This window comes from Euprymna scolopes, chromosome 19, assembly GCF_053919585.1.
Source record: "Euprymna scolopes isolate OS-2025 chromosome 19, ASM5391958v1, whole genome shotgun sequence".
Classification (NCBI taxonomy): Eukaryota; Metazoa; Mollusca; class Cephalopoda; order Sepiida; family Sepiolidae; genus Euprymna; species Euprymna scolopes.
Window position 1 is genome coordinate 88,499,383 of NC_136500.1, and position 26,952 is coordinate 88,526,334.

Here is a 26,952-nt window from a genome sequence, read left to right on the forward strand (position 1 = left end):
CACGATCTCAATGTATTCTGTCAAACACCACTTACTATAAAACACTAATACTAAGGTGATACTAATCGAATGTATAGACCTCTCACAAATTAGGGAAAAGCATTACAAAGAAATAAATCTGAAGAAAATCGTTGAAAAGAACAACACCAGAAAAATCTTATCCTACATCAACGAAATACGACCCTTCCAAAAAAATATACCCCTCCCCCCCCCACAAAAAAACCCTTATTTTCTGCAAAAACAAAAACAACCCACCTTTCCTGCTTTTCCTTCTTCCCATCTCCTTTCTCTTTCTATCTCCTCCATTTTCTGACTGGTTTCCTAACTTAAATTGTACCCAACATTAATACTGTAACCCTTTTCCCTCTCCCATTGCAAAATGTTCTGCAGGTCAGGGAACAAAAACGACAAAATCCACTATAAAACAACGAAACCAAAAGCCACAAAATAGCGATTGAAGATACAAAGAGCTTGAATAAAAACCTTCTACAAAATAACTGGATACAACATCGGATACTATTTCCAAAATAACTGGATTCGGCATCAAATAACCCAAAAAAGGGTTGATATGCCGTAAAACAACCAAACAACCTTATAGAAAAAATATATTAAAAAAGATTTATATTTTTATCTCTGAACAATAAATTTGAGAAAAAACAGATAATCTACAAGAAAACATTTTTTAATATATAAGAGTGTTGGGTGTGATCATTATATCCATACTTATTAGTATTTTTTTTTTTACATCAATCGAACTGAGAGTGTGTTTGTAGTTCTATATACAAGGTGTGTAAGTAAAAATAAAAAAGTGTATAACACCTTTTTCGTTTTTAAGATTTTATACGGTTATCAACTGATTTCACAAGTAACTAATTTGTTTTTAATTATTTTAATAAAAATGAATTCTATGAGAGTCTCAAAAATCTTCACATAAGCACTCCGAATAACAGTCGACTCAGAAAACAAGTCCTCAAATTCTATGAGCATTGTTTCTGAAAAAGGGGGAAAAATTGCTGTTTTATCCTCATTCTCGGGTGTATGCTTCTTGTTTTTGCGTTAATAAGTGAGGATTCATTAGTCGAACAAAATAGTTAAAAATACAAGAAAAAAAAAAAAATAAGCTACTTGTTAAATCAGTTGATGCGGTTCCCCGGTGTCATCCATATTGAATTCTAAATAAAATCATATTCATACAATTTATCATGCTATTTACTTTGTGTAAGAATTATTCGACATTGTTTTTCAGAAAATAAAATTACTCAACACAGAAAAACAAAACAAAAAAACAGAAACTATACTCACAGTTGACGGCCTGTATTGTCTTAGGAAAAGCAACAGATCTCCGCCTTCCATTAATTCTGAGACGATAAATTGTGGATTGCCATCCAAACAGACACCCAACAATTGCAAGATATGTAGATGTTTAAAGTTACTCATGAGTAAAGCCTCTTTCAAGAATTCTTCTTTTTCATGTTCCGAGGCGCATTTCCTTAAAGTCTGTAAAAAGTCAAGAAGGAAAGAAAAAATAGAAAATTAAATAGTTTGGTCACATCTTTGAAAACATTATTTCGTAAAGTTAAAAGGGACTAGCCATTATTTCTTTATCTCTTGCCATTTTTACTCACAAGATTTTGTCTCCCTTTTTCTAATTATCTCTACAATTATATAAAAGGAACTGTGTGTGCGTGCGTTCGTTCCCTATGGACTCGAAAACAACTGGGCGAATTTCTATGAAATTTTACACAAAGGTATTTTATGTGCTTGGCAGTGTTTTTAGATAAGTTTGGTATCAGAATGTCTTTAAAAAGTATCGATAATCAAAAAAATCCAACAAAAGAAGGAACAGGCGATTTTGACCAAAGTTAACACCTTACACAGCCTAACATCAGAAGTGCATTTGAGAACTTTTATCACTACACAAGCTGAAAGGCCCGGCATATAAAATCAATATTAGATTCTTTGATATGACAGGTACGCATTCAAAATGAATGTTTTAATATTTAAAGCCTAATTGAAGCATGATACTTGATTGTTCATTATAAACTTAAAGCCATTATCACCGCACAAGTAGTAAGGCCAGGCATATAAAATCAACAGCAGGTTCTTTGATATGACAGGTACACATTCAAAATGAATGTTTCTGTTTAAAGTGCAACTGAAGCATGATACTTGATTTTTTTTATTTTAAACTTAAATGAAAGCCATTATCACCACAGAAGCAGTAAGGCCAGGCATACAAAATCAACAATAGGTTCTTTGATGTGACAGGGGCACGTTCAAAATGAATGTTTCTGTTTAAGCACAATTGAAGCATGATAGTTTACTTTTGCATTTTAAACTTTAATTCAAGCTATTATATATAAAATATTTTCACAAACTCAACAGTAGGTTCTCTACAGTGCAATGTAGACTACAATGTATTGTGGAATAAGTCATTCCAAGAGGCATGTGAAGCTTCCTTCTAGTGCACAGCGATGGGTCCCCAACTAGAGCAGGCAATTAATCGATTTGACTGAAAAATGAGTGATTTCACCGATTTCGATGACAATAAAAATATTGGAGTGTGAAACATTTGTTGAACATCACTCAATCCCGGGCAACGTCGGGCAACACCCCTGCTAGTCTAATAAACAAACAAAGCACCAAAAAAGAAAAAAAAAAAGAAATAAAAGAACGTACTTACAAAACAAATATCGCTACACTCACCTTGACAGCCACTCGCGTTTCACCTGAGTCGTCAATATTTTTACAAACTCCTTCAAAAACTTCCCCGAATGCTCCACTGCCAAGGAATTTCTTTCGGATCAATTGATCATGACGGAAGTGAGGTAACGCAACAAGATCAGCATTTGTTGGCACAATACTGAAATAACAATGGAAGGTGAAATAATTTGGGAAAGAACAAGTAGTATACTGGTAAGACAACTATGTAATGCATAGTTGTTATCTATAAAAATAATAAAAACAAACGTATGCGTGTATACATATATTTGTATAATACATAGTTGCTATAGATGATAATAATAATAATATAAATCTCTATAATCGCTATCTATGATAATAATATAATTAAAAAAAATATCTATGCAGTTCATAGTTGATATCTATGATAAGGACACTAATCGCAAGATGGAGAGATAGGTTATATGTACAAATTAAACCTTCACTAACCGCTCGACTTGTTAGCTAAATGTTTAAGGCACATTTAGAACGGATGGTCCCTCTTTCATATGCAATAATGTACAGGTCATACTTTTATTTGGGGGATGTGGCAAAAGCTGTGAAAATGAGGGCTTACTGTTCAAACGACCTAGGTGTGCGTGTGTGCTTTGTCATTGCTGCGAAGCTAGGATAAGAAAAGAATTCCAAGATGGCGCTGACGGCGTTTTGTAATGGTATGATCTCGGATACTCTCGCAAAATCTCGTGCATATATGCAAATCAGTTGGTCTTTGACAACTATAAATTCAGGTCGTTTTGGAAGGCAAGGCGGGAGGAAAGAACGGCCGGTTGGTAATTGTGTATGCTGGATCATGTTGGTGGCATGTCACCATGTCTGTGTGTGTACTGATCGAACCGCTTTCCTGTCACTTGCACATTGGACTTTGAATTGGTTTACATTGGACTTGCACATTGGACTTTGAATTTGTTTAGATTGGACTTCAACTTCAGGGGATTTTTCTATATTTATGAATTTTTAGACTAAACCGTTTATTTAATGATATTACTTATGCAAACAGTCATCATCATCACGTTTTGGAATTTAAGATGCTGTAAGTGTCCTACATTCCTGGGTAAATGACACTAGGCAACATCTGATGTTTGCTTTCAATATGGTCTGATTCAAAGGGATGATATCAGCCATGCTGCGTAATGTTAAATTTCTTATGCACCATAAGCCAGGTCTTTTTGGATTATTTTACTCATTCGACCCAAAATATCCAAACAAGCTATGTAGTTGATGTACGAGAAGGCACATTGTGTACGAAGAAACCACTTTGACAAAAACCTTCGTTAAACCAAATACAAGAAACAAGAAACTTGATCAATTGTCAAAAAAGAAGATAAGTTAAAAATATGATATTTGAAAGGTTATTTTTGGCAAAAGGTTACACAGGTGTAATCAGGTCGCACCAAAGTCAGGTCAATTTAGTGAAATGACAATGGCTGAATAAAACGCCCTAAAGACGTAACTGGCATATCTAAAAATCTAGCAGTCTTCTTTCAAAAAGGTGTCTTATATCAAAAGTTGCAGAAAAAAAAGTATTTTAATCATTTAATAAAATATTATATAACATTATTTGGCTTTCTAAAATTTTCAAATTAGATTAGAAAATTGTTTTGCAAGAATTAATAAAAAAAAAATTGTTTTTCAATTTTCATAAATACAAAACGTGTTCAAAAAGTAACGAGACTGCAACTATATTTAAATCTTGGATTTATGGTGTGGTGGTTAATATACTAACTTTTCACTGCCATTGTAAGGTTTCATATCAGAACTTGGACGAATTTACAGAACTTATATTGCATATATTTTGGTTATTGCAATAATCACTAAGAATATTCAGGTGTTTCAATGGAGTCCAAAGAAGAGTCTCCAATCTAATAGGCCCTGTACTGTCAACTAAGCTTCAACATTAGTCCCATCGCCGCAATGTTGCATCCCTGTGCCTGTTTTACAAGTATTTTAATGGAATGTGCTCTGAGTAACTTATTGCACTTGTTCCCTCTTGACATACACGAATATGACCAAAAATTTGCTTGGTAACAAAATCACACCCCTTCACTGTAAATGCTGAAAAGCCTTCCATAATAGTTTCTTACTTTGGCCAGCTAGACTTTAAAATTCCCTACCTGTACCCTGACTGTACTGACATGCAGAAGTTTAAATGTAATGTAAACAAACATCTTGCTCATATCCCCATAAATATGGTGTCAAATAGTAGCCTTTTATGTCCAAGTGGCGATGTGCGTTGTTTGAAGTGAACGTGATTAAGAAAGAAATCTCTTCCAAATTATGTTACCCAACAAGAGAATGTATTCGTTTATTTCAGAATCGTAAAATACAAAAAAAAAAAGAAAAAATGTCTACATTTACCTCACTGAATATAAAGTGTTATTTTGTTGGACTGCAATATGTGGAAGGTCCTGAAGTGTGGCAAGTTCAACATCTGGATTGTGGCCATCGTTTACATGGCTGGCTCTTTTCTTCTCAGATTGTTTCTTCTTGAAAACTGAAAGAAAAACATTTATTTATGCAATAATTTTTATTATAATAATAATAATAATAATAATAATAATAATAGTAATGATAATAAACTAGTGGGACCTGTGGAAATTCCACAGTTGTATCTTCATCCGCTATGTTTTCCTCAATAAGATTAGTGTTCATTATATATATATATATATATATATATATATATGTGTGTGTGTGTGTGTGTTCATTATATATATGTAGGTCTTTCATCGTACTTGACTGATACCGACATTTTTCTTCATCATGGTTGTTTCGCTTAGTGGTTGCTATACAAATAAAACCTTTTCATGGAAGAAAGAGCATAAGGAGACGTTCGTCCATATTAACTGTCCAGTGAACGGATATCATAACACTTAGTTCGCTGCATAACAAAGGGCCATACAAATTTCAGCGAGATCTGAGTAGATGTGGTATCGTGCTGACTAATCCTTATTAATCTCTAACTGTGCGCAGAACGGATATCATAATACTTAGTTCGCCGAATCTTATAACAAAGGTTCATACAAAATTTCAGCCAGATCGGTCGAGTAGTTTCCAAGAAAAAGTGGAACGAACAGACAGACAGACAAAAGGAAATATATATATATATATATATATATATATATATATATATATATATAAGTGAGAATGTGTGTATGAGGACACTTCTCAACCTATATACTCAACGAAGTTTTATCTATAGACTTGAAATTTGGTATATAGGATATTTCAGATACATGGAACACTTTTTAATTGGTTTTCATCCGGAAAAAAGGGCTGCTAATGTGTTAAAATTGGTACGTGGGAGTCATTGGATTTTATCTGTTTGCTGTTTTACGAATGCGCATGTGTGAATCGTTTACATTACAAATTACTTATGTTAAGAATAAGTAATCTGAAAACACCTTGTAAAGTTGTGTCACGCTGGTCTAATGGTTATCGTACTTGGCTCACTATGTTTAGGTTTTAGTTTCGATTCCAGTTGGAGTATTTTTTTTTTTTTTTTTTTTTTTACTTACAAGGAGTGAACGGTTTACCAAAAAGAAAAAGAAAAGAAAAAAAAATACTCGCATGCACATGTCTCAGTTTTCTGTATTAATAAAAATATTTAATTTATGCATATTTTTACGACCGGGCAATGCCGAGCGGCCTTCTAGTGTAATATAAACTTATGCTGAGATGAGGGAAATAAAAAGGTAAATAAAATGTTACTTACCAACCCAAGTGAAAAACAAAATGATGACAACAATGAGGATGATGAATGGAATGATTATAAATTGGTACACGCTTGTCTTCGCCCAATTCTCATTCTCTACAAAAACACAAAAGAAATTAGAATTAATACACAATTATTTCTATACATCATATCATACACCTAAATAATCTTTACAGTTAGCGACATCAATTACTTTTAAGGAAATGCAGTTTGGAAAATTAATCAAAGACATTTGTAACACATTTGCATTAAAAAAAAAATAATTCCTATCATTTGGATTATTAAGACTACTGTTCTCATTTGCACAACCTTTCGAACGATGTAACCTCCGACCTTCTTCATGTGTATCTTGTCATACTCTAAAATCTTTCTGTCGAATTCTAACATCTGCACAGAATTTCAAACGGAACCTTTATTATTTATTTTTTTTTTTAGATAAGGATTGATAATTTAAATTATTTGGATTATTCAGACTATTGTTCTCATCTTGAGTTATTTTCACAATGTTGATGTAACCTTCAACTTTCTTTAAGTGTATCTTGTTGAACTTGGGAATCTGTATGGAATTTCGAATGGAACCCGTTATTTAACCAATGGGGTAGCATGCTCTCGTTCCGTAAGTCATTACTGAGTAGAAGTCCTAAGTAATTAGCAATTGTATTTTTTAGTATCACTTGCATTGAGGATTGAATATCCAACCTTCAAAAGAGTGTAAATTAAAACTGGATTTTATAAAGTACTTTATCCATTACACCATTGTAGACAATTCTAGTATGAATTTTAACATACACACACATATATAAAAGAAAGAAACAGAAACAAACATTATAAATTTATTTCAACCCAAAAGGGACATCAAACGAGAAGAGCTATCTAGGGATTAGCATCCGACTGTAGTAGTAGGAATAATAATAATAATAATAATAATAACTAGATTAAAATGGAACGAAATTTATATTCCCATTCCATTTTTAAAACAACCAAAAACATAGCATTCTCCGCAGTTTTACCAAATGAAAAAAAAAATATGAAACAAAAAAAAAATGACGAATTTAAAATGAACTGTGCTGAAATAATAACCTTATTATTTAGAAAACCATTCCTAACATGGGGAGAAAAGTGTATTAGTCTTCTGGCAACATTACTTTTTTTTTTTTTTAATTATAAAATAAAATAGCCAATTTTCAAGCCCCCCCCCCAAAAAAAAACATTTTTTTTTGGTTTTGAAAATTAGTGACCATAAAAAGAGGTAATTTGTTTCTCATTAATTATTACGGTTACTAGCGACACCAATTTTTTTTGTTTGTTTTATAAGCCATTTGGAATATTTCATTTTCAATCTAAGGGATGGTCACGATGATAATGGTCGAAGTGACAAGCGTAATAATATATAGATTATATATATATATATATATATATAATGTCAAATAATACGAATTACCAATTCTTCTCAAAACTTCAGGAAGATTTAAAGAAAAAAAAAATAATGTTTAATATTCAAAATAAGCAATTTAATTTACTGTAAATGGTGACTATGGATAAAATAATTCATTTTGATTATTGAATTATTTTCTTCTCGGTCACGAAGTAAAGTACTTAACTGGCATAATATGCAAACATAATCACATTGACCAGCTTTCATTAGATTACTCAAGTTAAACAACGTTGAGCCTAATGATAACCTAAGGCCATCTAAATGGTTTTGTAATCTTCAAAATAAGTAATAATCCGAGGGAGCTTAGCCAGGAGAATATGCAAGGTGGGGCCAGATTTCTCAACAAATTTCTTCTAGAAGATATTTGGTCAGTAGTGCTGTGTGAGGACAAGCAACAGTGACTAGAAAATCGTGTATCTCTCTTTCTCTCAGATCAGGCTGAGATCCAAGGAGGGTTTCTGTCCAGGAGATGTTAAAAAGCAACTCTCAGCATTCTAGTGTACATATATTGCCACTTGGATGTAAATGGCTACTATTTGGAACCATTTGTACGGGGGCACTATGTAGGGAGTCAAGCAGCAAGATGTTTGTTCACATTACATCTACATTTCTGCATGTTAGTGTAGTCGGGGAAGCAGGAAACAGGGAGGGAATTACAAAGTCTAGCAATTGGAGTAAAGAAACTATTTAATAGCTTTTTGGCATCTCTACAGACGTCTACAGTGAAGGGGTTGGATTTTGCTGCTTGTCAGATTATTCGGAGGTAGTTACATAAAGGGAGCACAAGGAGTACAAGTTTGTCAAAGCACTCATCATGAAAGTACCTGTAAAATAGGCACAAGAACATCGCTAAAGATTTCATTCTTAGTCCTCCAACAGTGAACTGCAATTCTAGTTATTCCTTCATTGATCAGAGCTGAGATCCAAAAAACGTATGCATAGAGTTGCTCCCTTATAAAGTGCTGTCTCTAGGAGATCTTAAGATCTTACAATTATAGTACTCAAAAAACTTCAACCTGAACTAGCGCCCATACTTACAAAACTGTTTAAACGTTGTCTTAAGGAGAATAGTTTCCCATCTCCCTGGAAAATTTCATCAGTATGCCCTGTATTTAAGAATTCGGGTGATCGCTCATCCCCCTCTCAGTACAGGCCAATAAGTCTCCTGTGCGTCATGAGTAAGTTGCTAGAATCTGTGTTAAATACAGAAGTAATCAACCATCTCAACAAAAATAACCTTCTTAGTGACACTCAATATGGTTTCCGTTCTGCTAGATCTACAGCAGATGTGCTTACAGTTATATCGCATAGGATTAGCAAATCTCTCGACGGTGGCAATCTTTCTAGGGCAATTGCTCTTGACATATCTAAAGCCTTTGATAGGGTATGGCATAAAGGTTTACTTCATAAGATCGCTAGCTATGGTATAGCTGGAAAAGTCTTCTCAATTATTAAATCATTTCTTTCTGATAGGTTCATAAGAGTAGTAGTTGAGGGGCAAAAATCAGAAGCTCACAGTATTAATGCCGGTGTCCCTCAGGGGTCCATCTTGGGCCCAACTCTTTTCCTGATCTACATTAATGATCTTCCAAATCACATCCTTACATCATTTGTAGACATTTATGCTGACGACACTACCATTTATGGTAGCACATCTAAGACAGTAAACGACCAAGTTCTCTCCAATTCTCTCTCCTCTGATCTTGAGCACGTAGTACAATGGGGAAAGGAGTGGCTGGTTACTTTTAATGCATCTAAAACCAAGCTTCTCTCTTTACATCATCAACATTCTGATCCACATCTGGCATCAATTGAAATGAATGGCTCTCGTCTTCAGGAGGCCTCAAGTTTTGACAAGCTTCTGGGCTTGACCATTACTCCTGATCTTAAATGGAACACGTACATCAAATCTGTTGCCAAGGCCGCTGGAAAAATGGTGGGATCTTTCTATCGATCCAATAAATATCTCACTGCTGATGCTATTCTCTATCTATATAAGAGCCAGGTACATCCAAGGATAGAATACTGTTGCCACATCTGGGCAGGAGCTGCTAGAAAGGACTTGTCCTGCCTTGATAGAGTTCAAAATAGACTTCGTAGCCTCGGAGGAGATGTCCTTTTCTCCTCCTTGCAACCTCTATCTCACAGAAGAGATGTTGCGAGTTTGTCTCTGATGTATCGTTATTTTGATGGAAAGTGTTCGACTGAGCTTCAATCTATGGTCCCCCCTCGCCAAACTTTCACAAGAAACACCCGTCTAGCTGTAAACACTATCAATAATTTCCCCCACTCTTTATCTGTGCCTAAACCTAAACATAGATTCCATGAACAAAGCTTCTTTCTTAGAACTGCACGCCTGTGGAATTGTCTTCCGTTTTCCTGCTTTCCGGCTGACTACAATATGGTTGTGTTCAAGTCTAACGTAAATAAGTTCTTGATGAGCCGCTCCATATAAGTTATCAAATTTACCAAATTTTCATTACTAATGATTACTATATTGTCCAATTTCTACTGTACACTCTTTAACCCTTATCCTTGAGTGGCCTCTTGGCCTTGATAATGTGGTGATGCCTATGTAAAAAAAAAAAAAAAAAAAAAAATCTTGGCATTCTGGTGTACACACCATCAATTCTTTGCTCCAATATTTTAGTAAAACTCCACGTGGTACTTCCATGTAGAAAACTGATATAACAATGGTTTAAAGAAGTCGTGTTTCATCTTTGACTTCTGGATTGTTTTCACTTTGTTCAATCCAAACCTTACTGATTTGCACATTTAGTTTAGTCTTTGTGGAATTTTCTTTTGTGATGTTGCAGCCAAGATAGGCAAAACATTATTAACACAAGTCCCATTGAGGGAAGAAATTCAGTGAATAGACTGCACAGAACTAAAGTCAAGCAAATAACAGATTACCCACAATGCACTTGTGAAGACCTACCTGGTGTGATGGAGTATAGAGCGAAATGATGTGAGAGAGTCACAGATCTTCATGACACTACCATAATAAAGTAATGATGAAACTAGAGATCGATTAATTTTTTTTTTTCAGAGAGGGGGGGGGGGAGAATATTCAAGGTTTGAAAATACAACATACATTATTTCTGTTTGGACTTACCTTTTTGGTTGGAGAAAGGTTTGCTAATTTTACTGTAGTTTCCCCAACCTCTTGAGTTTTTGGCTCGAACTCTGAACAAGTACTTTTCACCTGTTATGTATTTATCAGCAATGATCCAACGTGAATGAGAATCGTTGTAGACAGTTGTCCAATTTGTCGCGTCAACATGCCTGTCAAAATTTGAATTGGAAATATTAATTTTTTTTTAAGAAACCGAAAAAAAAAATACATGCATGTACTTGCATTTTTGAATTATTCTGAACGCCTTGCTTCCGTTCATTTTTTTTTTTTTTTTTTTCAACTTTTTCACCCCATATTGCCTATTGGAATGTAAGGGTTAGGGTTAGGGTTAGGGTTTGCCTATTGGAATGTAAGGGGCTACTATTGGGGATTGTATCTACTGCAGGAAATTGAGCAGCAAGATATCTGTTCACATTACGTTTAAACTTCTGCATGTCAGTACAGTCAGGAAAGCAGAAAACAAAGGAAATTCTAAACCCTAGCAGTTTGAGGGAAGAAACTATTAGAGTAGAAGGTCTTCCAGCATTTAGGGACTTCAAAAGTGAAGGGGTGGGAGTTTGCTGCTTGTCGGATCAGCCAGGGGTATGCACGTCGAGGGAGCATAAGTGCTATGAGATCATCAGAACAGGTACAAGGATGCTACATTGTGACGATGGGATAGAGGTTGGAACTTGGCCAACAATGCGGGACCTATTAGATTTGAGACTCTTTTTGGACCCTTTCAGTTTATGTAGAATTTATTCCAAAAGTATCAGTCATGAGTGTTCAACAGTATTTATTTTATTAATGTTCAATGCAAGGGCACTTTGATGATCGCCTCATCAGTAGAAACTGTGATCCTGAATGAGGTTCACACCCAGTGAACTATAACTCCAATCCAATCAGATTTTTATCTGTTGGGTTATCTCAAAGATTATCTCTATCAAAACAATCTGTAGACTATTCCCGAACTGGAGATGGCCATCACATCAGGAGTAGTGCCAGGAAAGGAATATGTTAGAGTTATTGACGATTCAGTATGTTGTAAGAAGGTGTATTTTTTAGAATCCGGTATTTCCAGGAAGGATCATGTGAAGATTGCTAACATCAATAAATGGTGCGATGGAAGTGGCTGGATTCGAACTTGGTACAGCCAGGTCTTCATTCCGAACTTCTACCCACCTCACCATTGTTATATCAAGTAAAAAAGCAATTATTTATAACCTTGATTAATATTAAAAGCTTTTGAAAATACTCATTTTATCAAATTCTAATTTTTCTTCTTCTAAATGAATCATTGTGCCTGCAATAAGTTTCCAGACCTTTTGTATGGCCACTTTTATTGATAGAAAACATATGAAACTATAGTCCCCTTCGAAGTAATCTTCTTTGGCTGCAATGCAGTGTTATACCATTCCAATGACTTTTGGAAGGCCCCATGGAAGTTCTCTTGCATGAGCATGCCAATGACCCTCGTCACAGCCTCTTTCATCTCCTCAATTGTTTCATAATGACAACCTCTAAAGTTTTCCTTGAGCTTAGGGAATAACCAAAAGTCATCAAGAGCAAGGTTTGGACTATCGGAAGGATGAGGAACTGTCTTGATGCCTATCTTGGCCAAATAGTCTGTGACAAGTATGGAGTTGTAGACTGGTGCGTTGTCCTGGTAGAAATGCCACTGACCCGATTTGAAGAATGGTGATTTGCTCTATCTGGCTTTCTTGGGTTGGAGAGCCAGCATGTTTCCACTGGGAACTGTCTCTTTGTCTCTGGGTCATAGCAGTAGATCCAGCTTTCATTACAGGTTACCAGAGCATCAAGAACTGCAGGATCTAAACAGATCAGCTTGACCATCTCCCTGCTATTATGACAACGACTTTCTTTCTGATCTTCTGAGCTCCCTTGGGACAAACTTCATGCAAATCTTCCGCATCTTCAGTTCCTCCTGAATAATTATGTGTACAGTTCTCACATTGATACCAAACTGTGCAATTATTGTCTCTATAGACACACAACGGTTCTTATCTATGAAATTATTTATTTAGCCAATCAAACACAGATTCCCCGCCTTCCTTGAATCTCTTATGCCACTCAAAAACTGATGCTTGATTCATACAAGATGGTTCAAAAGCAGTCTGAAACATTCCATATGTTTCTGTGGAATTTCTTTCAAGTTTAAAACAGAATTTTATTGCATTTCATTCTTCTAAAGTGTCCTCATATCCAAATCGAGCTTTAGTAGGGTGCATTCCAATTCTTGCTTTAGCTGTTCATTTGAACCCGAAATCATAAAAATTGTTCATTCATCTCATAAGAGATGATTGATCAATTTTTATATAACAATAACATACTGAATTTTCAAGAGTCTACGTTAATTTTAAATGCCTATACAAAAAAAATGTCTGGAAGTTATTGAAGGCACCTCGTAGAACAAAATGAAAAGTTTTGAAACTTACTTAATTTGTAACTCATACGAAGTAGGTTGTGTATTTTCTGAATCTGGACTTGCCCAAACAACTCCATTATAACCGGATTCAAGTTTCTCGATCGTTGGAGTGTTTGGTGGAACAGGGTAATTTGCTGGAAAAGGTGGACAAAAAGGAAGAAAGAGAAATTTTAAAAACAAACTAAAAAAAGAAACGTTCAGATAACTAGCAATGGGTAAATCCATTAAAATTTAATGGATAAACAATTAATGTGTAAAAAAAAAATTAAATTTTAATATGTAACTAAATCACATTTTAATGGGTAAACAAAAAAAATTGTTAACATATTAAAAATTTAATGGATGAATACATTAAACCTAATGGATAATAAATATTAAATTTTACTTAGTAAATTAAATTTTAATAGGTAGACCTAAAACTTTTAATGAGTAAACAGATAGAAAATAAATGTGTTAACACATTATAATTTAATGAGTAAAAAAAAAATTATGGTAAAATAAATTAAAAATAGTTGATCTTTAGTACACTGTCCCCAAAGATGTTTTTTTTTTTACTAACATTAATCAAACTAGTGACCTTAACAGTAAAATTATACATGTGAACTGCTTCCCAAAATTTAAAATAGAAATCTTGATTAGATGAAAACAGTAGTCCAAATTATACTAATTATCAATCCTCATCTCAAAAGTTCTGAAACATGATTAAATATTTTTTTATCTTAATTCTGCAACTCTGCCATGTTTTGCTAAACGTCTGGATTACGTTCTATGTGTAAGTAATTAAAAAATTGTTTTCAGAATTATAAGTCCGGAAAAGCTTGGTTCCTGAAAGGTTCTAAAACGAACACTGTTCAACATTCTTTATTGTAAACATCTAACACAATATGTATGGAAGTGTACTGCTATTTCTACATATGAACAAAATTCTCGGTGACAGGATCACAGAGAAACATATATCAACATCAAGCGTGGGCTTAATATAACATTTATGCATATTTTATGACCGAGCAATGCATATACATATATAATCCCAGCTTAGCAAAGCTATGCGATTATATAAATATATAAAAATGACTTACCTAATGTTCTGAATGCAAATTTGTATTTCGTATTATTGTCTGGCCAATGTTTTATTGGGAAATTCATGTGTATTAAAAAGTTAAGCTTGTATGTAATCCGGACAGCAAATTCGTAGACTCGATCGGATCTTAAAGCTGGAAATTGCTGTATTACAGTTCGATTCATCTTCGGCTCAAGGCTTTCGTGCAAACTTATTAAAGCAGGTGACCAAAGACCGCCTTCCGGCTAGAAATGTGAAACAAAAACGATGGAAATGTTTATTAAAAGAAAAAAAAAGGTATTTGTGCAGCTTAGTTAAGAAAAAAAAAACATTTTTAACATGGGGAAGTTTTTTTTTTTGTTTTTTTAAAACTATTCTGTACTTTCACCTAACAATTTAATAAGCAAAAGATAACGTAAAAATTGCTTGGTTGTTTTGATCTACAGCATATCAACTCTTTTCGGCTACTTAATGCCGAATCCAGTAATTTTGGGAAACAATTTATGCTTCAAGTTCTTTATATTTTAAAACATTCATGACGTTTGGTTTAGTTGTTTTGTTTGACAGCATATCAACCCTTTTAGGGTTATTTAATGTCGAATGCAATCATTTTGGAAAAATAAAAAAAAATTATGTTTCAAGTTCTTTATATTTTAAAACATTCATGACGTTTGGTTTAGTTGTTTTGTTTGACGGCATATCAACCCTTTTAGGGTTATTTAATGTCGAATGCAATCATTTTGGAAAAATAAAAAAAAAATTATGTTTTAAGTTCTTTATATCCTAAAATATATATTCATGAAGTTTACTGTTATTGTTTTGTAGAAATAAAATGTTGATTTCTTTTTGATTTTGCAGAACATGTTTGAGTTTTGCAAAGGAAAAAGAAAATAATAAACAATAACATCAATGTTTGGTGCATCTTTGGCCAGGGAGCCAGTATCTTCAGATAGCCTGGTTTGGGAGCAATGGTAACTAAGGATCAACTCCATATTCTCCACAGCCTCCGAATGGAGTCACACCACTGAATGTCTTATACCCAGGATCGTAAAAATTTAATCAAACTAGGAAATCATATCTAAAAATATAGCACAAACGCCATCACCGCCATCAATAATAATATAAAAAAAAAAAACATAAAATAGTTTTCAAATAATTCTTCCTTTCTTCTTCAGCAGTGTCAACAAGTAGTTTCTTAAGAACATCTTGCTAACAGTTTTTTTGGCGCTTCTTCACTATTGGTACGAGATTTTGTCGATAAATGGAGTTTTCAGATTAAAAAAAAAAAAAAAATTCAACTGATTTTTTTGTCAATTTTAATAAATTACAATGGTAGCTTCCAAATTATGCAGTCGGAATTACCTGAATATTACTGAACTATTAAAAAAAAAAAAAAAACTTTAATCGTGGTAGCAAGTGAAAAATTGCCGCCATCTTGTTTAAATTGAAACGGAAAACTTCCTTCCTTTTTAAATTCTCCTGCGTCTTACAATCGTTTTCATCAAATTCTATTTTTTTTATTTTCTAAATAATTTTCTACCTCATCGATTTTCGTAATTTTTTTAAACATCTTAAAAATTCGAGGAATACATAGGTACCATTTGCTTTCATGTGAAATTCAGTTTTACGATTTCCGAAATTTCGTCCCAATAGTGTAGAAGTGCCGGTTTTTTTTTTTACTTGGCCTCATATTGAACATTCTTTCAATGTAAAAAATTGTAAACATGATTATATTTCAAGTTACTTCTTCCTAAGAAACCTTCTGACTAGCAATATATTCCCACAAATGCAACACTAAGTGAATAACGCTAGTGATGAATGAAAAATACTGAGTCTTACACAGACAGCTGTAAGATGAACAAATAAAAACATTGTCTTTGTATTCTGCCACTATTCATGTTTAACTACAAAATTTTTTAATATCAGAAATATTAACAATAAAATTTTCAAGTCATGGAAGTGAAAAAAAAAACATGCATTTCTCAAAAAATTCAAAAAGTGCAATCATCAAATATCTTCAAACAACAACAAAATGCTGAAAAGATTCATATAAATGTCAATCATTGCCTAAGTTCTGCACCATATCATCATGGATTTCGAATAAAGACATACTGTAAATAAAATTACAATAAAAAATGTCCTCTTCACATATATGACAGATTTGAACCACGTTTTTAACTTCTTTTAAAATCTTCATTTATACAAATCCACAACAAAAACTATATCTATATACAATTGATATACAATATGCATGCATGCGACAGCTGAATGGAATATACTAAGACTCATACAGACATCTATGAGATATACAAATAAAAACAAATGTTCTTGTATTCTGCCATTATTTATATGCGTAACTACCAAGTTTCTAGATTCTAATACTTTCTGTTTTATCTTTGCAGGTTGTTAAAGGCAAGGAACTGATGCATTTCTAGAAAAATGGGGACAAAATGAGTATCGGGTAGTGAATGGTTGTGTCAATGACGACAAACCATGACAGTGGTTTCTAACTACAACCATATCTACCCTGCTTGCAAGATGCGGAAATATCTAGTAGTATGCTGCATCACTAAAGATGATGAGGATATAGAAATTGTGAACATCTACTTACAGGAACAAAATGTCTTTCAATTCGTCAATTAAAATGCTTTTAAATCTCTTTCAAATTTCAAAGCATCATGGATTAATTTTGTTTTAACATTGACAGAGGAAGCAAGTGGACTTGGCTAAACAATAAAAGACTGGAATATTTGCATTGATTCCCAATACTTTTCAATCGATGATTTAATTTGGGATCATGTTTTTAGTGGGAGATTTCTCCCTTTCTTGACCTCACTCTCCTTTAAGCTACAGGATGGTACAATCATCTTATTGAATAAATCCTTCATCTTCTATTCTAAGAAGTGTTGTTCGAAGTTATTGCATGATGATTAATGTAAGAAACATTGTGGTGCCCATTTTATTTCAGTTGACAAAAATATTCTCAGTTCTCACACATACATGGTGCTGTGGCCAATACTAAAGATCTGGATTTAAAAATAATAAAAAATAAATAAAATAATTACATAAGGTCACCTAGCCTATGTAACACTAATCCTTTGGTTGATTTTTTAATGGCATATCAACCCTTTTGGGTTGTCTTGTGGTGAAGCAAAGTATAAACAATTCATTGTATGGGATTAATTGAATGCAAGTTGCTATTTTTCTTATAGCTGCAAGGAAACTATGGTTCATGCCTTTCCAAAGTGTATTATTATGTAAATAACTACTGGGAAACGAATTTGCCACAGCAAACTCCATAGTCCACTACAGTACGAAGTAGGCAAATCATATCCTCTTCCTCTTATATATAGTAGATAATCTACCTGGCGTTACCCAGAAATCTATAGTTTCATTTTTGCACACCCATAAATTTTAAACGTTTGGCTATGACCTTATATAGAATGACGCCATCATACATGACGTCATCAGAAATTTACATGCACAAATTTATTTTTCAACAGAATACCTCCAATAAAAAAGGGGCAGTGAAAAATCCTTATTCCGCAGAGTTTCAAATAATGTATTGTTTACTTTCCACATACAAATCTTCTTGGAACACAGTACCGCAAAGCTGCTTCCTGACTGACTATAACCTGGCCATTTTCAAATTCAATGTTTTTGTTGAGCCAGCCTCTTAAATTATTAAATATCTGCCCAACTCCTAATATTACCAATCATTACAATGTTGTCTCGCATCCACTTGACGCTCATAAACTCTTAGCCTTGAGTGGCCTTTGGGTCTTGATAAGTAATTGGTGACATCCTTATAAGGAAAAAAAAAAGCTTCTTTCCTTAAAGTGTTTGCCTTTGGAATTCCCTTCCAGTTCACTATTTCATCAACAGTACCAACATGCAAAAATTTAAATGTAACGTGAACAAACATCTTCCTGCTTAACTCTCCATCAGATTGCCCTTTGTAAATCTGAACTTTAACGAAGTAGCTCTTTACGCTTCAGTTGCAGTATGTCCCTTTTTTTTAGAGTGAAGAAAGATACAAAAAACAAGACAAATTTGCATCGTTTCAAAGAAAGTCTGGTTGTATCAGAGCGATAAGGCTTTTTATTTGAACACTTTTTTTTACACACATTTGCATATGATATTCTTTTAGAAATTTAAACAAACAAAAAAAAAACAATGGACCTTTTATAATAAAGTTTTTCGCTATCTCTATCTCTACTGTTATATAAAAGCCACTTTGTGTATGTGTGTGTGAGTTCCTTCCTCATAGGTTCCGAAATGGCTGAGGCTGTCTTTTACAAATTTCACACAAAGCTAATTTATATGTCTCGCAGTGTTCTTAAACATGTTTAATACAGAAATTCGTCCGATAAGTATCGAAAATAGAAAAAAAAATATCCGATCTTAAAAATAACTTTACTCTAATATAGATACAAAAGAATAATTTTTACAGGGGAATATTTTATGTTACACCGGCCAAGGGAGATAAAATTTCGGCAAATCATTTTTTTCTTAAACAAAAAACCACATTTATCATAATCCGGAGATACAGCTTAGTGGTTGAACATTCAACTACATTTCGAATGATCCCCTGTTCAAACCTGTTCATTTTATTTTAATTTTTTCTTTCTTATTAACGAGATCAATTTACAATGAAAGAAGCCTACCATTTAAAATCGCTGCAAATCATTTCTTCATTTGCATATTTTAAAACTAAACATTAATCAGAAATGAGTTTTCCAGGGTATTCAGCGTCAAGCCCAAATATCAGCTGACGTGATGTTGTAAACAAACACAGACAGAATTCGATGAACGACATTATCATTATTATTTTGTTTAATTTTATTTACTTTTTTGCGAATTAGTCCATCGGACAACTTATTCCTCATAATATTTAATAATCAATAGATAATATTCTTGATCCTATAGTAATACATACGCAATCTGCATAAATTAAAATATCATGTTTTAGCATATTGTAGGACCGGGCAGCGCCGGGCTACCAAGTGGTTTATTTTAAAACTAAGCTTTCAGCATGAGATGATATTTTCAAAGGAAGATGGAAAAAAAAACAAAGTGTTTCTTTGAAAATGATATTTTATGCTAAAAACTATATCTAAATAAATGTATTTATTTAAAAAAATACATTCTTGTTTTTTTTTTTTTTTAATTTCTGAAAAATAAACATATGAAAACAGTGTTTTTACAAAATGTTTCCATCTCTCTATATCCCCCCAAAAATTGAATACTCCTAAAAGTTTTACTACGAAGAAAAAAAAATTTGCAAAACATGTACTCACTCTATAAAAAAAGATAAATCTAAGAACTGATGTGTCGGCTGGTGTCCTCCAAGAAATGTACAGGCTTGTTGCAGTTGCATTGACCAGCTCAATTGGTGACGGATACTTCATAGTGCGGTTGTGAGCATCCATGCTAGCGCTGCACAATTTCTTGCTCGATTCACATGCTTTAACCTGGAAGTAAAATAAGATTAATAATAAAAAAATTATGATTATGTTGATGATGATTACGATGATAAAAGGACGAATGCATTAATCAAGGAACGATTATGAATTGATAGACTGTTTCACTTTCAGCACATACTAATCTAAAAGAGAATAGTAGTCCAAATAATACAAATTAGTGGTAACTTTAAGGAATAGGTATCCAAGAAAATTGCAGTACTTACGTCATCTATTTCAAGTTTAACCAACCAGACTTTTGAGACTGGCGAATGTTAATGAATTTCACCAAACAAACTGAATGCATTTATTAGTATGTTTTTTTTTTTAATTGATTTCTTTTTTTTTTTTTTTTTTTGTTTTTTTGTGAAGAAAATATTTAACAGAAGAAACTGTTGACTTTATCTTGATTCTTTTATCTTTTTTATTTGATTATGTTTAAAGCAAAATCTTCCACTGCTGGTCGTCATAACAAAATAATAAATATTTATTGATTTTAAACTACCGGTAAAACTGAAATCGATACACCATCTGCCACAAGTGTATTTTTACGCTGGAGAAAATATCTGTGCATTTAGCATGTGTTTTTATGGTAATCGGGAAAAGATAACAAAATTGTTAAATATTTAGAGCTTTAGAAAGAATTGGTATCAAGAATTTAGTATGAAATCTGGGAAAAATATTGGAGTCGTCCCATCACTAATATATATTGTGTTACTTGTCTCCTACTCTTGCTTCTGATGTCAATAAATTTAACTCCACCACTCCTTACTCTGCTGTCAAAAATTCAACACCAACGTTCGACACTCTGCTGTCTAAACTCTCAACTTCAAAATGAGACTCATTGCTCACAAGACTTGCTTCTTCAACGTCCAAATCTAAACTTTCCAGTCTCCCAAAACTCAGGCTTATCCCTAACCAGAGAATCTCATTTGCATATCATGTGACAAACTTGACAAACTCGTGGCCATATAAAGAGAACAGTGGCCATTATTTTTCTTTCTTCTTCATGGCTGCCCCAGAACAGGTTTGTACTAATTTTTAACATCTTGTCTTTGGTAACATTTCAGACCACATGTTCCAAGAGCAAATAAGATCCTCTCGGCATGGTCAACCCACTGGCTCATGCAATGAAAGGTGCACCTATTCCAAATTAAATCATTTAACTCAGAAGAAAGCAAACTTTATGTAATCATGCTCTAAAATTAACTATAATTTACGTGTATATATGTTTTGTCAATTTTATAATGAAAATCCATTCTTTAGCACAAAGTAACAAAAGAAACACTTCTTATCATTTTAAGTGCAGGTAAACAATGGAATTTTAAAAAGAAAACTGTATTTTCATTGGTCGCTGAACCGTTTTAATATTTCTTTGATTATGATGCTTTCCAACAATGGAGATAATTCTAAACCCCAATATTTCCTTGTTTCGATCTGCGTAACCCCCATTCTTCAAAAGATGTGTTTTATTGAACTTAGGGATCTTTATGCTGACCTCGGGAATCTGTATGAAATTATAAACGGAATTCCTTGCTTAATCCATGGGGTTAACTTGCTCTTGTTCTGTCAGCCATGACTGGGTCATCATCATCATCATCATCATCAGGATGCGCTCTTTGCTTGCACCAAGGTGACTCTTCCTCTCCAGATTTTCCTGTCTTCCATCAGCTGCCTCAGATCTTCAGGTCCACAATTGGTGTCATGTGCTATTTGCTGGATGTACGTGGATCTAGGTCGTCCTTTGCTTGTGCGTCCGTGTCATGAAGTCCATAACAATACATCACTCACCAATTCATTCGTAGGTGTCTTTCTCTGATGGTATTAGATATGGTAGGTAGGTTGCCATAAAGTTGCTGCTTCGTGGGATAATCAGTGGCAAGAAGTGCTAGACGACTGGAAACAATGCCAAGATACAGCACTTGGTCTTCCCAAATGGTCACCTATTTTAGTACTAACCAAGTTCAATATTGCTTAACTTTGGTGATCTAACGGGAATCGGTGAGTCAATGTGATTATGCCATAGAAGTCATTAAGTAATTTGTAATTGTATTCTCAGTATTGTCTTTAGTGTGGCTTGAACCTTCAACCTCCAGAAGACTGTCATTTTGAACTGGTTATACTCAGCACTTATATCCATTGTGTCATGCGTCATTTCATTGGGTGAGAGGAGATTCATATTTTACAGAAAAGTGTCGGAAAAATAATGGCTTCTCTTACCTTCACTTTGAAATCGTGATTCGGTTTCAGTTGCTTCAAAACATATTCCAGCTGCATTCGTTTGTAGATTTTATGATGCACTAACTGGATTGTTTTCTCTAGGATTTCACCTGTGTTAAGGGTCGTCGAGTAAGTTACCATATAGACCAACGTCGAGATGTTACCATTCGGCTCCTGCGGCGGACTCCATGTCAGAAGAATATCTTCATAAGACAAACAGTAAGCCCCCAAGTTTTGAACCGCAGAAGGAACTGCAAAAAAGGAAGTAAAGCAAAATTAATGAGACTCATTCGCATAAAATAGACATGGAATATATTAAATGGAAGATGAGGACTAAAAGAAGTTATGTCTAACTTTTATATCAGCAGAACAATAAGGAAAAGTTAAGGGGAAATTAAAAAAAAAAAAAAATCTTTTTAGGCCATAACATTTCAAAGCTATTTTTTTTTTAATATTACCTACATATATACTACCCTTTCCATTCTCCCATATATGGTGTACATACTTTTAATTACTATTTACGATATTACCCTATACTTTCATTGTTATTGCATATCTAAATGTTATTAAGCCAGTTTTTCTATATTTGTATAATTCTGACCTTTCTTCTCTTCTGATGAGAAGAATTTAGCTTTGAAATGCCATGACCAAAAATTTTTTTTTCTTAAATTTCCCCTAAACTTTTCCTTATTATTCTCATGATATAATAAAGTTATATATAACTTTTATTCCTCATCTTTCATTTTGTTCCCCTTGAGCTTTTCTTAAGTTTTGTTTTGTTAAAGATTTGCTCTTTGATAACACACACACACACACACATACCACATATATATATATATATATACAGAACCAGAAGAATAGCCGACTCAAGGTGGGTAAAATTTGCACCACTTTTATGCCCTCAAGATATATTGCTACTAGACCTCATCTTTAGAATCCTTATTCCAATTGTGATAAAATTCCATTATATGATTTTGATTCTAGAAAATGTCTAAAATTGTAACTAATCACTAATACCCGCCCTCGATAAATTTAGGTATGTCTATATGTTTGTATATTTTTATATATTGGATTCACTCCTAAACTAATTAACTGATCATTATGAATTTAGAAACAGCTACATTTAGTTTGATTTAGTTTTATGCAGAAAGGGTAAAAAAAAAAAAAGAGTTGAATCCGTTTGTGAAAATTCACACACATCTGATTATCAGTGAAATTTTGAAAATAGGTATTAGTCATTAATTAATAAATATTCATTAAATTTCAGTTTCTTTGGAATATTTGAAAGAAGTGTGGAGGAAGGGAGCATAATATGAGCTAGACCTCTTATTTGAAAATTCAAATATTTCAGATTTGCATTAAATTTGATCCGTAGTCATTAGTAGGGCTATGATATATTCTTTTCATTGTTTTGACTCAAGTATATATCCGACACAGTTAAACCACATAACTCTATACAAAAGCGTATAAGATATCAACGAATACACACTCGAGAGTCAAAACAATGAAAAGAATATGCTGTTGTCCTAGCCCTAATAAGATGTCATAAGAAGAAAACTTAAATTCATGCTTAAGTCTTAAATTTGAGATATTTTCTAGACTCAAAATCATGCAATAGATTTTGATTAAAATTAGAAGAAAAATTCTAAACATAAGGTTTAATATCATTAGGTCTTGATTCTAATCTTGGTAAAGGGATATAAAAGAGGTGCAAAAGTGTTCTGATCAAGGAATTAATTTTACCTATCCTAGGACAGGTATTAATCTAGATAGATCGCTCAGATACTACACTATGATTCTAAGCAAAAAAAAAACAAAACAACTTCATTTGTTAATCTATATAAATAATAAAACAGATGTATGTATGTGTGCGTGTCTGTGTGAAAATATTTAACTGATAAACTCTTAAACTACATCTCACATAAAACTGAAATTAACAGAAAACAGGAATCGTTCATCAAGAATAATTTATAATGAGTAACATCTTTGTTTGGATGGATGAATAACACGTAACGAAATATGTTGGCAAGTTAATTTCAACATGCCGACATTTGTTTGGATTCTAGCTGATGGCATCCAAATCATTTTTCTTTTAACTTTTTGAAATCACTACTATATATTAGGTACAATATAATATTCAATAGAGAATTAGTTCTGTAATAATAAATACGAAATCTTCATGAATTAAAATATATTTAAGCATATTTTATGACCAGGCAAGACCGAGTGCCCCCCCCTTCCACTAGTCAGTGAATAAAGCTTTAAAAGCAAAAAAAAAAAAAAAAAAAGTTTTGATAAACATTTTAAAAATTATGAGGAAAAGAAAGAAAGAAGTTAGAAAAATGCAAAATATAAACCTCCAGCGAGTGTTCTGGTTACAAGGGGTGTACCAAGGACGTCAGCACGATAATCTGTGTAGAAGTTGCTAACTGCAACTTGAAAAGTATATTTTGTGTATGGCTTCAGAGAGGCTATCACTGTTTCATTTTTGTATGTATCCTGAAAATAAATAAATAAAATATAAACATTTAGATACAATTATATTTCTGCTTTCTTTTCTTTTTTTTTTCTTTTAATTTTGATTTATTTATATACTTTGATTTATTTATATACTTTCCAGGCGGTTAGATACAATGTGAAGTGTTGATTTGATGAAAGTTTCTGTGGAGGGAACTGGATTTGAACTATAATGTTTCGGATGATGCAATCCCCAAACTTGCCGTTTATCTCTCTCTCTTTCTCTCTCACAGTAGGAAGATGTGCTAAAAATCCGGGAAAATGAGATTTGAAAAGCCAGTATCCTAGAAAAGGGGGCCTCCAAACTATAGCCTGCAGGCCAGATTAGACCCACTAAAGTTTTTAATCCGGTCCATAGAGCTCTTATGGAAAACTATTAAGGAAAAATTTACAAAAATGGAAATAAGTGAAAATAGTTTCGGTGGTTTTTCTTTTTGTTCAAGAAATGATTAAAAAGAATGAGGCGTTAGAGAACCAGTTTTATTAAAAAAAAGCAAAGCTGGTGAGCAAAATAGAATAAAACACGATCAGGTCATTTTTTTAAAGATATATTTTTGGCCTGTGTAGCTGTAAAAAAGTCAACAATATGCCCATGTTTCACCCGCCCCGATCAAAAACTTTGGAGACCCCTGTCTTAGAGAAAGAACACCCTAGTCTGCAAAACATAGCTGGGCATCCCTGTTGGCATCCTCCGGTAGGTGTGTCTCAAGCAATGAGCAATAAACTAACCTCTTCTCAAAGGGAGAGAAAACAAAGCCTGGGAAGGTGGACCTCCTAGAACTACACAGGTGCATACCTCAATCAACAGAGAACAACCCAGCTCAACAATTGCCAAGTCACTGATGGCTTTGGGAGACAAGAGAAAAAGACCCTCTGAACTTCTTCAGATGCATCTTGTCAAACTTGGGAATCTTCATATCGAACCCAGTAGCCTGTACAGAATTTCCAGATTCAGTTTTGCACAGATTCCTAATTTCATCTATTAGGTTTCCAAGTTCGAAAGAGGTGCCAAAAGAAGGCCAGAGATTACACCTTGTCAGCACCACTGCCTATTTCTCATAACTCCTCTTCTTCGTCTCCCGCCCAAAAGGTAGGAATACCTTGAATATGATTCATGGGTGATAACTTATAAATATTCTTAGCCAACAGTGTGAACAATAAAATTAATGTATTAAACGTTTCAATTAATCGTAAGTACAGTCTTTTAATTTAATTTTGATTTTAGTTTTCTTGATAGATTTTTAACCCGAAAATACAAAAATCAAAAAAACAAAACAAATAAAATAAACAATAAAAAACAACAATTAAAAAAAACAAAAACAGATGGTCTAAAAAAATGTAGATATTATTGACCTGTGTTCGACAATTCACAGTTTTCTTTGTACAGGTAACATCCTCACTGCCATCTGTCCATTCGCTGTAGTGAATTGTGTAGTTAGTGACCGGCTGAGACACTTTCTCGCATTCAGGATATCTTGTAATGCTAGGTAACAGTAGTGTGACGCTGGTGTTGGTAGTCTTTAACAAGGTAATGTTGGTGCTTTCAGGGTTTGATGATAAACATTTTGATTCTAAAGGAAAAACAAACAAAAATGTGACCGTTAGTTCTTTGTAGGTATTTAAAAAGAAGATAATGACTGTTAATTGTTTTTCAACCTGGGTTGTAGATTGCTGCAAACACTTTTTTCTTTTTAATTCGGTCATATTAAAGACACATCCAAAAGGGAAATACATATAGTTTTAATATGCCCCAAGGGAGATAACCCTTGTTATTTGACATTTTACAAAAAAATATTTTATTTATACTTTCATTAACTATCGGATTATCTCGTTTGTGGCATAATAAGAATAGATTTATTTCCCTTTGCATCTTGTTGGCACTTGTGCATTTTGGACATTTTTTTTTTTTCATTTAAGAACTCCTTTCAGAACAGAGCGAAACAAATCAAGAAAAACTTATTAAAAAATGTCAAAGTTTTGCGTAACTTTTAGGTAAAAACAAATGCATTAAAGTACAGGATGGAACGATAAAATTGTCGCCCTAGAAAAGATGACATGATACTACAGGGTGGTCAAAAAGTCAGGTAACATTTTAAAGAAAAACGATATTAACAATACACGTATATTTAAGTACCATACATTGAAATATAAAATGAAACAAACATGAAATATGTTTATTTTGTTAATTGTCGTCTCTATCAATCGCTGGAAGCGATTAACCACTGATTGTGTAACACGTGTAATCA

At 33.3% G+C, this 26,952-nt stretch overlaps 2 protein-coding genes across 4 annotated transcripts in view; one reads left to right on the forward strand and one right to left on the reverse strand.

Annotated features, from left to right (window-relative positions):
• Positions 1-17,404, forward strand: part of LOC145239827 (uncharacterized) — a 215,880-nt gene extending 198,476 nt beyond the window's left edge. The window contains exon 4 of the mRNA XM_080103362.1: positions 16,910-17,404. The gene's annotated coding sequence lies outside the window, so the exon portion shown is untranslated. The remainder of the gene's footprint in view (positions 1-16,909) is intronic.
• Positions 1-26,952, reverse strand: part of LOC145239826 (proto-oncogene tyrosine-protein kinase ROS-like) — a 682,889-nt gene that overhangs the window by 91,763 nt on the left and 564,174 nt on the right. For all 3 annotated transcript variants that reach the window (XM_080103360.1, XM_080103359.1, XM_080103361.1), the window contains exons 28-38: positions 26,060-26,277; positions 24,547-24,688; positions 22,190-22,440; positions 19,808-19,981; positions 14,527-14,752; positions 13,458-13,581; positions 11,002-11,171; positions 6,452-6,547; positions 5,098-5,233; positions 2,707-2,863; positions 1,303-1,497 (exon numbers count right to left, since the gene is read on the reverse strand). In XM_080103360.1, coding sequence (XP_079959486.1) covers positions 1,303-1,497; positions 2,707-2,863; positions 5,098-5,233; positions 6,452-6,547; positions 11,002-11,171; positions 13,458-13,581; positions 14,527-14,752; positions 19,808-19,981; positions 22,190-22,440; positions 24,547-24,688; positions 26,060-26,277 — 1,889 coding nt within the window. The remainder of the gene's footprint in view (positions 1-1,302; positions 1,498-2,706; positions 2,864-5,097; positions 5,234-6,451; positions 6,548-11,001; positions 11,172-13,457; positions 13,582-14,526; positions 14,753-19,807; positions 19,982-22,189; positions 22,441-24,546; positions 24,689-26,059; positions 26,278-26,952) is intronic.